General features: G+C 46.4%; 1 protein-coding gene across 1 annotated transcript in view; it reads left to right on the forward strand.

Moving 5' to 3' along the window:
* LOC143962107 (phospholipid scramblase 1-like) overlaps positions 1 to 12,578 on the forward strand; it is a 69,411-nt gene that overhangs the window by 1,475 nt on the left and 55,358 nt on the right. The window contains exon 2 of the mRNA XM_077471433.1: positions 7,485 to 7,642. Coding sequence (XP_077327559.1) covers positions 7,496 to 7,642 — 147 coding nt within the window. The 5' untranslated portion in view covers positions 7,485 to 7,495. The remainder of the gene's footprint in view (positions 1 to 7,484; positions 7,643 to 12,578) is intronic.

The following is a 12,578-nucleotide window of genomic DNA, read 5'->3' on the forward strand; positions in this document are numbered from 1 at the left end:
CTCTACATTCACAAATGCCCTGTACACACGATCGGAAATTCCACCAGCAAAAGTTCGATGAGAGCCTTTGGTTGGAAAATGCGACCGTGTGTACGCTTCATCGGACTTCTACTGGCAGAATTTCAGCCAGCAAAAGATTGAGCGCATTTCCTCAATTTTTTTGGTCGGAAAAAGTTCCGATCGGAAATTCCGATCATCTGTAGCAATTCCGACGCGCGAAATTCCTACGCATGCTCGGAACTTCATTTTCTCGTCGTAGTGTTGTACGTCACCGCGTTCTTGGAGGTCGAAAGTTCAGAGAACTTTTGTGTGACCGTGTGTATGCAAGCCAAGCTTGAGCGGAATTCCGTCGGAAAAAACATCCAAGAAATTCCGCTTGTGTGTACGGGGCATGAGAGTTTATGCTTTTTATTATTACCTATTGATTAATGAATTGATCAGGACATTGATCACATCTCTCTACATTCACCAAGAGTTTATTCTTCTTATTATTACTTTTTGATTATTGTATTAATCAGGACATTGATCACATCTCCATCCACATTTACTGACAGTTTATTTTATTCCTATTATGTAATAATAATAATTGTATTGATCAGGACATTGATAACATTATCATCCACATTCACTGATCATTCATTTTATTTTTATTACTTGTTGGATATTGCATAAATCAGGATATTGATCACATCTCCATTCACATTAACTTATAATTTATTTTATTCTTATTACTTATGGATTATCGTATTGATCAGGACGTTGATCATATCTCCATCCGCATTCACTGAAGGTTTATTTTATTCTTATTACTTATTGGTTGTTGTATTGATCAGGACATTGATCACATCTCCATCCACATTCACTGTGAGTTTATTTTACTATTGTTAATACTTATTGATTATTGTATCAGTCAGGACACTGATCACATCACTATCCATATTCACTGATAATTTATATTATTTTTATTACTTATTGATTATTGCATTGGTCAGGACACCGATGACATCTCCACCCACATTCACTAAGAGTTTATTCTTATTATTATTACTTATTGATTAATGAATTGATCAGAACATTGGTGACATCTCTCTCTACATTCACCAAGAGTTTCTTCTTATTATTATTACTTATTGATTATTGAATTGATTAGAAAATCGGTCACATCTATGTCCACATTCAATGAAAACTTATTTTATTCCTATTACTTTTTAATTTGTATTTATCAGGACATTGATCACATCTCTCTACATTCACCAATAGTTTCTTCTACTTCTGCTTATTACTTATTAATTGTTGTATTGATCAGGACATTGATCACATCTCTCTACATTCACAGAGAGTTTATTCTTCTTATTATTACTTATTGATTATTGAATTGATCAGGACATTGATCACATCGCTGTACATTCAACAAGAGTTTATTCTTCTTATTATTACTTTTTGATTATTGTATTAATCAGGACATTGATCACATCTCCATCCACATTCACTGAGAGTTTATTTTATTCTTATTATGTAATAATAATTGTATTGATCACGACATTGATAACATTTCCATCCGCATTCACTGATCATTTATTTTATTTGTATTACTTGTTGGATTTTGCATCAATCAGGATATTGATCACATCTCCATCCACATTAACTTATCATTTATTTTATTCTTATTACTTATTGATTATTGTATTGATCAGGACATTGATCACATCTCTCTACATTCACAGAGAGTTTATTCTTCTTATTATTACTTATTGATTATTGAATTGATCATGACATTGATCACATCTCTCTTCAGTCACTGAGAGTTTATTCTTTTTATTATTACTTATTGATTATTGAATTGATCATGACATTGATCACATTGCTCTACATTCACAGATAGTTTATTCTTCTTATTATTACTTTTTGATTATTGTATTAATCAGGACATTGATTACATCTCTCTACATTCACTAAAAGTTTATTCTCCTTATTATTACTTATTGATTATTGAATTGATCAGAACATTGATCATATCTCTCTACATTCCCCTCAAGAGTTTATTCTTCTTATTATTACTTATTGATTATTGAATTGATCAGAACATTGATCACATCTCTCTCTACAGTCACTGAGAGATTATTCTTTTTATTATTACCTATTGATTATAGAATTGATCAGGACATTTTTTTTTTTTATTCAATCATCTTTATTAACTTTTTTGACACAAAATTAACATGAGTATTCACATCATCACAAACTCAACTATCGCAAGGACAAGCCTTACACAACACTTAAGTTATAACAAGTTTACATTTTTTGCTCCCCCCCGAAAATCCCCACCCAACCCACCCCCTTGATGAACACACACTGTTAGCACCAACCACTCCAGTTCCGATGGTATTTAACTGGCTGGTATTGATCACATCTCCATCCACATTAACTTATCATTTATTTTATTCTTATTACTTATTGATTATTGTATTGATCAGGACATTGATCATATCTACATCTGCATTCACTGAAGGTTTATTTTATTCTTATAACTTATTGTTTGTTGTATTGATCAGGACATGGATCACATCTCCATCCACATTCACTGTGAATTTATTTTATTAATATTATTACTTATTGATTATTGTATCAGTCAGGGCATTGATCACATCTATATCCACATTCACTGATAGTTTATTTTATTTTATTACTTATTGATTATTGTATTGATCAGGACACTGATGACATCTCCATCCACATTTCCTGAGAGTTTATTCTTATTACTTATTGATAATAAATCAGATTAGTACATTGACCATAATTATTGAGGCTCTTTTTTATCATTATTACTTATTGATTATTGTATCAATCAGGGCCATCCCTGTCTTTGTTGGCCAGCAGATCTTTTTATTGAACAATGCGACCCATAAAGATTTTTGGTTAGCTAAGGGCGGATGATAGCCAGTTTTACTTTACTCCTTGATGGAGTATGGTGTGAGAACCTCTGTCAGGCTTTTATAGGTCCTTTTTTAGGAGACGTTTCCTTCTTCCTGTCTACATGACAGGTGCCAGACAACTCCGGATGTGAGGGAGATTATTTGTTCATCTTGTCTATTCAGTGGAAGTCAGAGTTGATCCGATCCAGTGATGTACACGAGAGCAGTTGCACTCATCACTGCCTCCCTCCCCCCTGGGCCATTGGCTCCCACTGCTGTCAATCAAATACTGTGCCAAGCAAGTGGGGGGGCATGGCAGGGCTGAGCTGCCCGTTCAGTGTCAATAGACACAGACAGGGCGGCTCGGGAGCGAGCATGCACAATATCAAAACCTGTGCTGAAACCCCCATACTTACCTGAGCCCGATCGGGGGGGGGGGGGGGGGACTCACCACTGTTTCCCTCCTCCAAGATGGCTGCAGAAGAAGATGACCTGTTACCTCTGCCCTTGTCAGGATGCCATTGGTGCGCACGCACCATGTGACAGCTTTTGCCGCCCAAACAGGCTATTTAAACTCAGCCAGTTTCCAGACTCAGTGCTGTCTGCTCTACAGCGTTCCATGTGTAACCTACAACTACTTACCTGCCTTCTGTTCCTGTTGTGACCCGGCTTGCTTCCCGACGTTCCTGTTTCCTGCCTGCATCTGACCCCGGCTTGTCCCCCACTCCGCACCTGCCTGCTGCTTCTGCCAGCCTGTTGTCGACCCGGCCTGTAATCTCATTCTGCTTCAGCCCCTGTTCCTGACGTGCCCGTTGTGTATGACCCGCCCTGCCTGTACCTGCCGTCTCTTCAGCCTTGAGGGTGCCACCATCCCTTCTGCTGCATCTGCATAGTTGCCAACGGTCCTGAATTTCCTGGGACATTCCCGGGATTAGGACATTTGTCCCGAATTAATTCGACAATGTCTCTGCCGGCCACCATTTTAAAGAAGACCAGAAGCTAGTCTTCAATAGAGATGCTGTGGTGCCGCCGACCCCCGCTGCCAGTGTGTGTGTGTGAAGTGCAGTGGGCGGCACCGCAGTTCAAAGTCTCCACGCGGCAACAACGTGATGTCGGGGGCCAGTGAGTCTGGATGTCGGGGGCCAGTCTGTCTGGATGTCGGGGACGCCAGTGAGTCTGGATGTCGGGGGCGCCAATGAGTCTGGATGTTGGGGGCGCCAGTGAGTCTTGATGTCGGGGGCGCCAGTAAGTCTGGATGTCGGGGGCGCCAGTGAGTCTGGATGTCGGGGGTGCCAGTGAGTCTGGATGGCAGGGGGCGCAGTCAGAGTCTGGATGGCAGGGGGCGCAGTCAGAGCCTGGATGGCAGGGGGCGCAGTCAGAGTCTGAATGTCAGGGGGCGCAGTCAGAGTCTGGATGTCAGGGGGCGCAGGCAGAGTCTGGATGTCAGGGGGCACAGGCAGAGTCTGGATGTCAGGGGGCGCAGTCAGAGTCTAGATGCCAGGGGGGCGCAGTCAGAGTCTGGATGTCAGTGGGCGCAGGCAGAGTCTGGATGTCAGGGGGCGCAGTCAGAGTCTGGATGTCAGGGGGCGCAGTCAGAGTCTGAATGTCAGGGGGCGCAGTCAGAGTCTGGATGTCAGGGGGCGCAGGCAGAGTCTGGATGTCAGGGGGCACAGGCAGAGTCTGGATGTCAGGGGGCGCAGTCAGAGTCTGGATGTCAGGGGGCGCAGTCAGAGTCTGGATGTCAGTGGGCGCAGGCAGAGTCTGGATGTCAGGGGGCGCAGTCAGAGTCTGGATGTCAGGGGGCGCAGTCAGAGGCTGCATGTCAGGGGGCGCAGGCAGAGTCTGGATGTCAGGGGGCGCAGGCAGAGTCTGGATGTCAGGGGGCGCAGGCAGAGTCTGGATGTCAGGGGGTGCAGGCAGAGTCTGGATGTCAGGGGGTGCAGGCAGAGTCTGGATGTCAGGGGGCGCAGTCAGAGTCTGGATGTCAGGGGGCGCAGTCAGAGTCTGAATGTCAGGGGGCGCAGTCAGAGTCTGGATGTCAGGGGGCGCAGGCAGAGTCTGGATGTCAGGGGGCACAGGCAGAGTCTGGATGTCAGGGGGCGCAGTCAGAGTCTGGATGTCAGGGGGCGCAGTCAGAGTCTGGATGTCAGTGGGCGCAGGCAGAGTCTGGATGTCAGGGGGCGCAGTCAGAGTCTGGATGTCAGGGGGCGCAGTCAGAGGCTGCATGTCAGGGGGCACAGGCAGAGTCTGGATGTCAGGGGGCGCAGGCAGAGTCTGGATGTCAGGGGGCGCAGGCAGAGTCTGGATGTCAGGGGGTGCAGGCAGAGTCTGGATGTCAGGGGGTGCAGGCAGAGTCTGGATGTCAGGGGGTGCAGTTAGTCTGGATATCAGGGGGCGCAGTCAGAGTCTGGGTGTCAGAGGGGCATCAGATGTAAGGAGGACTGATGGGGACACCAGATGTAAGGAGGACTGATGGGGACACCAGATGTAAGGAGGGACTCTGCTGGGAGCACCTGATGGCATCTGGTGGCAGGCAACATGGCTAGTGACGCGCTCATGGCTCCCACTGATTCTGCATTATGGTGAGTTGAATGATTTCATTTCATATTACAATGTAATAATAGAAATAATGCACTTCAATCAACCTGACACCATAACAATCATGGCGCCGGGATGATTGAAGCGCTAACACCAGGTATTTGGAGTATCTTTATCTGCTGATTGTCAAACTCTGGAAAACACATATTGCTATTGTGGTGTAGGATCGGGGGGCTGCTGTCCCTCCATCCCTCCACTCTCCCCATCCCGCATTCATCTCAGACACTAACCACACCCTTTTGAGCCACGCCCCATGTAAGCCACGCCCACTATTTTTACGTAAACCACGCCCATATTTTGCACACGCATTTTCACCTTTTCCTATGCCACACCTATAACTGCATGCCCCGCCCCCTAATTATAACACAACTCCGCCTACTGCCAAAAAAGTGTCCCGAAATTATTTTTTTACAATGTTGGCAACTATGCATCTGCACTCCTGCCTGTGGGGACCGGTTGTCTACTCGTTCCAGCTTCCTGCCTACCACTGCTCTGGGGTTCCTACAGACACCTCTACAGCCCGGCTGAGGGCTCCGATCCAGCTCCAGGTTCAGCGATCCCGCCAGGCACTCGTGCGACTCTGCATCTCCGTGCTTCCTGTCAGCTCTATCATGGGCTCCAAGTCGGAGTTGTAAGAGAGGCCGTCCTCTGCATATCAGGCTCCAGCACCAGGTGCGTGACAACGCCACACTTTTCACTTATTTATTTGTAAAAAAAAAAAAAAATGAAACCATTTATAATTTTCCTTCCACTTCTCAATTATGTGTCACTTTGTGTTGGTCTATCACATAAAATACATTTACATTTTTTGTTGTAACATGACAAAAAAAAAATGGTGGAAAATGTCAAGGGGTATGAATACTTTTATAAGGCAATGTACATCCATGAAGTTTGTTGGGTGCGAGTAGTACGTCCGGTGTCCACAACAGGTTAAATCCTGATGTAAACCTCTGATGTGCAGTTTGTTGCGCATAAGGTAGATACTACCGACCGGTCTCTGGTGGTCCAGTCTTTATTGGTCCAGAGGTGTTACCCAGGATTATATATTACAGAGTCCCTGATAGCAAAGGAGCTATGTATTGTCCCGTTCCTGGTGCCCCCAGATATGAGTATTGCCCAGTTCATGGTGATTGTGGGTAACAGGTGTTGTCTAGCCCTAATAAAATAAAGATATGATGATTGCCCAGTCAATGGTCCTCCATTTTTCAAAGATGTTGGCCAGTTCTTTCAGCTTTAACATTTTTGTGTTGCCCAGTTACAGACACTACCAAGTCTCTGGTGCCCCCAGATATGAGTATTGCCCAGTTCATGGTGATTGTGGGTAACAGGTGTTGTCTAGCCCTGATCAAATAAAGATATGATTATTGCCCAGTCAATGGTCCTCCATTTTTCAAAGATGTTGGCCAGTTCTTCCAGCTTTAACATTTATTTATGTGTTGCCCAGTTACAGACACTACCAAGTCTCTGGTGCCCCCAGATATGACTATTGCCCAGTTCATGGTGATTGTGGGTAACAGGTGTTGTCTAGCCCTAATAAAATAAAGATGATGATTGCCCAGTCAATGGTCCTCCATTTTTCAAAGATGTTGGACAGTTCTTCCAGCTTTAACATTGATGTGTTGCCCAGTTATAGACACTACCAAGTCTCTGGTGCCCCCAGATATGAGTATTGCCCAGTTCATGGTGATTGTGGGTAACAGGTGTTGTCTAGCCCTAATAAAATAAAGATATGATGATTGCCCAGTCAATGGTCCTCCATTTTTCAAAGATGTTGGCCAGTTCTTCCAGCTTTAACATTTATGTATGTGTTGCCCAGTTACAGACACTACCAAGTCTCTGGTGCCCCCAGATATGCGTATTGGTCAGTCCCTCTTTCCACCAGTCCTGTGAGCTGTGAGGAAGATAGGCTTTTTGGCTTTTCATCATTCGTGGTTTCAATGTCACAATAATATGTTTTGGCTTTTTTTTTTTTGTTAGAAGCAGTTGCAATGCAGAAAAAGACCTACCAGGATCCTCCTCCTAATTATGAAGCCATCACAACCACCGCCCCTCCTGAGAGCTACCCAATGTCCTCATACACCGGAGAAAGTGCGCTGGTTAAAGGTGTCCCTCCAGGACTCCAAAGTCTGCTGCAGGTGAGATCATTCCTTGTTATATGTGTATAATCATCCATTATTAGGTGTCGGCTCCTTACATGCTACATGTTCATTCTCTATAAATAAACACAATACATGGGCAATAAAAAGACAATATCTATATACAGTATATACTACAAAAAAAACCTTCATACTATATATCTATATCTCTCTATCACACTCACTGGCCACTTTATTAGGTCTTGCTAGTATCAGGTTGGACCCCCTTTTACCTTCATTCTTGGTGGCATAGATACAACAAGGTGTTGGAAACGTTCCTCAAAGATTTTCCTCCATAGTGACATGATGGCATCATTCAGTTGCTACAGATTTGTCGGCTGCACATCCATGATGCCGATCTTCTGTTTCCACCACATCCCAAAGGTGCTCTATTGGATGAGATGTGGTGAGTGTGCAGGCCATTGGAGGACAGTGACCTGATTGTTCAGTGGTGAGATGATTGGAGGACAGTGACCTCATTGTCCAGTGGTGAGATGATTGGAGGACAGTGACCTGATTGTCCAGTGGTGAGATGATTGGAGGACAGTGACCTAATTGTCCAGTGGTGAGAAGATTGGAGGATAGTGACCTCATTGTCCAGTGGTGAGATGATTGGAGGACAGGGACCTCATTGTCCAGTGGTGAGATGATTGGAGGACAGTGACCTCATTGTCCAGTGGTGAGATGATTGGAAGACAGGGACCTCATTGTCCAGTGGTGAGATGATTGGAGGACAGTGACCTCATTGTCCAGTGGTGAGATGATTGGAGGACAGGGACCTCATTGTCTAGTGGTGAGATGATTGGAGGACAGTGACCTCATTGTCCAGTGGTGAGATGATTGGAGGACAGGGACCTCATTGTCCAGTGGTGAGATGATTGGAGGACAGTGACCTCATTGTTAAGTGGTGAGATGATTGGAGGACAGTGGCCTCATTGTCCAGTGGTGAGATAATTGGCGGACAGTGACCTCATTGTCCAGTGGTGAGATAATTGGCGGACAGTGACCTCATTGTCCAGTGGTGAGATGATTGGAGGACAGTGACCTCATTGTCCAGTGGTGAGATGATTGGAGGACAGTGACCTCATTGTCCAGTGGTGAGATGATTGGAGGACAGTGGCCTCATTGTCCAGTGGTGAGATGATTGGAGGACAGTGACCTCATTGTCCAGTGGTGAGATGATTGGAGGACAGGGACCTCATTGTCCAGTGGTGAGATGATTGGAGGACAGTGACCTCATTGTCCAGTGGTGAGAAGATTGGAGGACAGTGACCTCATTGTCCAGTGGTGATATGATTGGAGGACAGTGACCTCATTGTCCAGTGGTGAGATGATTGGAGGACAGTGACCTCATTATCCAGTGGTGAGATGATTGGAGGACAGTGACCTCATTGTCCAGTGGTGAGATGATTGGAGGACAGTGACCTCATTGTCCAGTGGTGAGATGATTGGAGGACAGTGACCTCATTGTCCAGTGGTGAGATGATTGGAGGACAGTGACCTCATTGTCCAGTGGTGATATGATTGGAGGACAGGGACCTCATTGTCCAGTGGTGAGATGATTGGAGGACAGTGACCTCATTGTCCAGTGGTGATATGATTGGAGGACAGGGACCTCATTGTCTAGTGGTGAGATGATTGGAGGACAGTGACCTCATTGTCTAGTGGTGAGATGATTGGAGGACAGTGACCTCATTGTCCAGTGGTGAGATGATTGGAGGACAGGGACCTCATTGTCCAGTGGTGAGATGATTGGCGGACAGTGACCTCATTGTCCAGTGGTGAGATGATTGGAGGACAGTGACCACATTGTCCAGTGGTGAGATGATTGGCGGACAGTGACCTCATTGTCCAGTGGTGAGATGATTGGAGGACAGGGACCTCATTGTCCAGTGGTGAGATGATTGGAGGACAGGGACCTCATTGTCCAGTGGTGAGATGATTGGAGGACAGTGACCTCATTGTCCAGTGGTGATATGATTGGAGGACAGGGACCTCATTGTCCAGTGGTGAGATGATTGGAGGACAGTGACCTCATTGTCCAGTGGTGAGATGATTGGAGGACAGTGACCTCATTGTCCAGTGGTGAGATGATTGGAGGACAGTGACCTCATTGTTAAGTGGTGAGATGATTGGAGGACAGTGGCCTCATTGTCCAGTGGTGAGATAATTGGCGGACAGTGACCTCATTGTCCAGTGGTGAGATGATTGGAGGACAGTGACCTCATTGTCCAGTGGTGAGATGATTGGAGGATAGTGACCTCATTGTCCAGTGGTGAGATGATTGGAGGACAGTGACCTCATTGTCTAGTGGTGAGATGATTGGAGGACAGTGGCCTCATTGTCCAGTGGTGAGATGATTGGAGGACAGTGACCTCATTGTCCAGTGGTGAGATGATTGGAGGACAGTGACCTCATTGTCCAGTGGTGAGATGATTGGAGGACAGTGACCTCATTGTCCAGTGGTGAGATGATTGGAGGACAGTGACCTCATTGTCCAATGGTGATATGATTGGAGGACAGGGACCTCATTGTCCAGTGGTGAGATGATTGGAGGACAGTGACCTCATTGTCCAGTGGTGATATGATTGGAGGACAGGGACCTCATTGTCTAGTGGTGAGATGATTGGAGGACAGTGACCTCATTGTCCAGTGGTGAGATGATTGGAGGACAGTGACCTCATTGTCCAGTGGTGAGATGATTGGAGGACAGTGGCCTCATTGTCCAGTGGTGAGATGATTGGAGGACAGTGACCTCATTGTCCAGTGGTGAGATGATTGGAGGACAGGGACCTCATTGTCCAGTGGTGAGATGATTGGAGGACAGTGGCCTCATTGTCCAGTGGTGAGATGATTGGCGGACAGTGACCTCATTGTCCAGTGGTGAGATGATTGGAGGACAGTGACCTCATTGTCCAGTGGTGAGATGATTGGCGGACAGTGACCTCATTGTCCAGTGGTGAGATGATTGGAGGACAGTGACCTCATTGTCCAGTGGTGAGATGATTGGAGGACAGTGACCTCATTGTCCAGTGGTGAGATGATTGGCGGACAGGGACCTCATTGTCCAGTGGTGAGATGATTGGAGGACAGGGACCTCATTGTCCAGTGGTGAGATGATTGGAGGACAGGGACCTCATTGTCCAGTGGTGAGATGATTGGAGGACAGTGACCTCATTGTCCAGTGGTGATATGATTGGAGGACAGGGACCTCATTGTCCAGTGGTGAGATGATTGGAGGACAGTGACCTCATTGTCCAGTGGTGAGATGATTGGAGGACAGGGACCTCATTGTCCAGTGGTGAGATGATTGGAGGACAGGGACCTCATTGTCCAGTGGTGAGATGATTGGAGGACAGTGACCTCATTGTCCAGTGGTGAGATGATTGGAGGACAGTGACCTCATTGTCCAGTGGTGAGATGATTGGAGGACAGTGACCTCATTGTCCAGTGGTGAGATGATTGGCGGACAGTGACCTCATTGTCCAGTGGTGAGATGATTGGAGGACAGTGACCTCATTGTCCAGTGGTGAGATGATTGGAGGACAGTGACCTCATTGTCCAGTGGTGAGATGATTGGAGGACAGTGACCTCATTGTCCAGTGGTGAGATGATTGGAGGACAGTGACCTCATTGTCCAGTGGTGAGATGATTGGCGGACAGTGACCTCATTGTCCAGTGGTGAGATGATTGGAGGACAGGGACCTCATTGTCCAGTGGTGAGATGATTGGAGGACAGGGACCTCATTGTCCAGTGGTGAGATGATTGGAGGACAGTGACCTCATTGTCCAGTGGTGATATGATTGGAGGACAGGGACCTCATTGTCCAGTGGTGAGATGATTGGAGGACAGTGACCTCATTGTCCAGTGGTGATATGATTGGAGGACAGTGACCTCATTGTCCAGTGGTGAGATGATTGGAGGACAGTGACCTCATTGTCTAGTGGTGAGATGATTGGAGGACAGTGACCTCATTGTCCGGTGGTGAGATGATTGGAGGACAGTGACCACATTGTTCGGTGGTGAGATGATTGGAGGACAGTGACCTCATTGTCCAGTGGTGAGATGATTGGAGGATAGTGACCTCATTGTCTAGTGGTGAGATGATTGGAGGACAGTGACCTCATTGTCCAGTGGTGAGATGATTGGAGGACAGGGACCTCATTGTCCAGTGGTGAGATGATTGGCGGACAGTGACCTCATTGTCCAGTGGTGAGATGATTGGAGGACAGTGGCCTCATTGTCCAGTGGTGAGATGATTGGTGGACAGTGACCTCATTGTCCAGTGGTGAGATGATTGGAGGACAGTGACCTCATTATCCAGTGGTGAGATGATTGGAGGACAGTGACCTCATTGTCCAGTGGTGAGATGATTGGAGGACAGTGACCTCATTGTCCAGTGGTGAGAAGATTGGAGGACAGTGACCTCATTGTCCAGTGGTGAGATGATTGGAGGACAGTGACCTCATTATCCAGTGGTGAGATGATTGGAGGACAGTGACCTCATTGTCCAGTGGTGAGATGATTGGCGGACAGTGACCTCATTGTCCAGTGGTGAGATGATTGGAGGACAGGGACCTCATTGTCCAGTGGTGAGATGATTGGAGGACAGGGACCTCATTGTCCAGTGGTGAGATGATTGGAGGACAGTGACCTCATTGTCCAGTGGTGATATGATTGGAGGACAGGGACCTCATTGTCCAGTGGTGAGATGATTGGAGGACAGTGACCTCATTGTCCAGTGGTGATATGATTGGAGGACAGTGACCTCATTGTCCAGTGGTGAGATGATTGGAGGACAGTGACCTCATTGTCCGGTGGTGAGATGATTGGAGGACAGTGACCTCATTGTCCGGTGGTGAGATGATTGGAGGACAGTGACCACATTGTTCGGTGGTGAGATGATTGGAGGACAGGGACCTCATTGTCCAGTGG

This window comes from Lithobates pipiens, unplaced genomic scaffold, assembly GCF_037356315.1.
Source record: "Lithobates pipiens isolate NorthernLeopardFrog02 unplaced genomic scaffold, aLitPip1_a1.2 Scaffold_8, whole genome shotgun sequence".
NCBI lineage: Eukaryota > Metazoa > Chordata > Amphibia > Anura > Ranidae > Lithobates > Lithobates pipiens.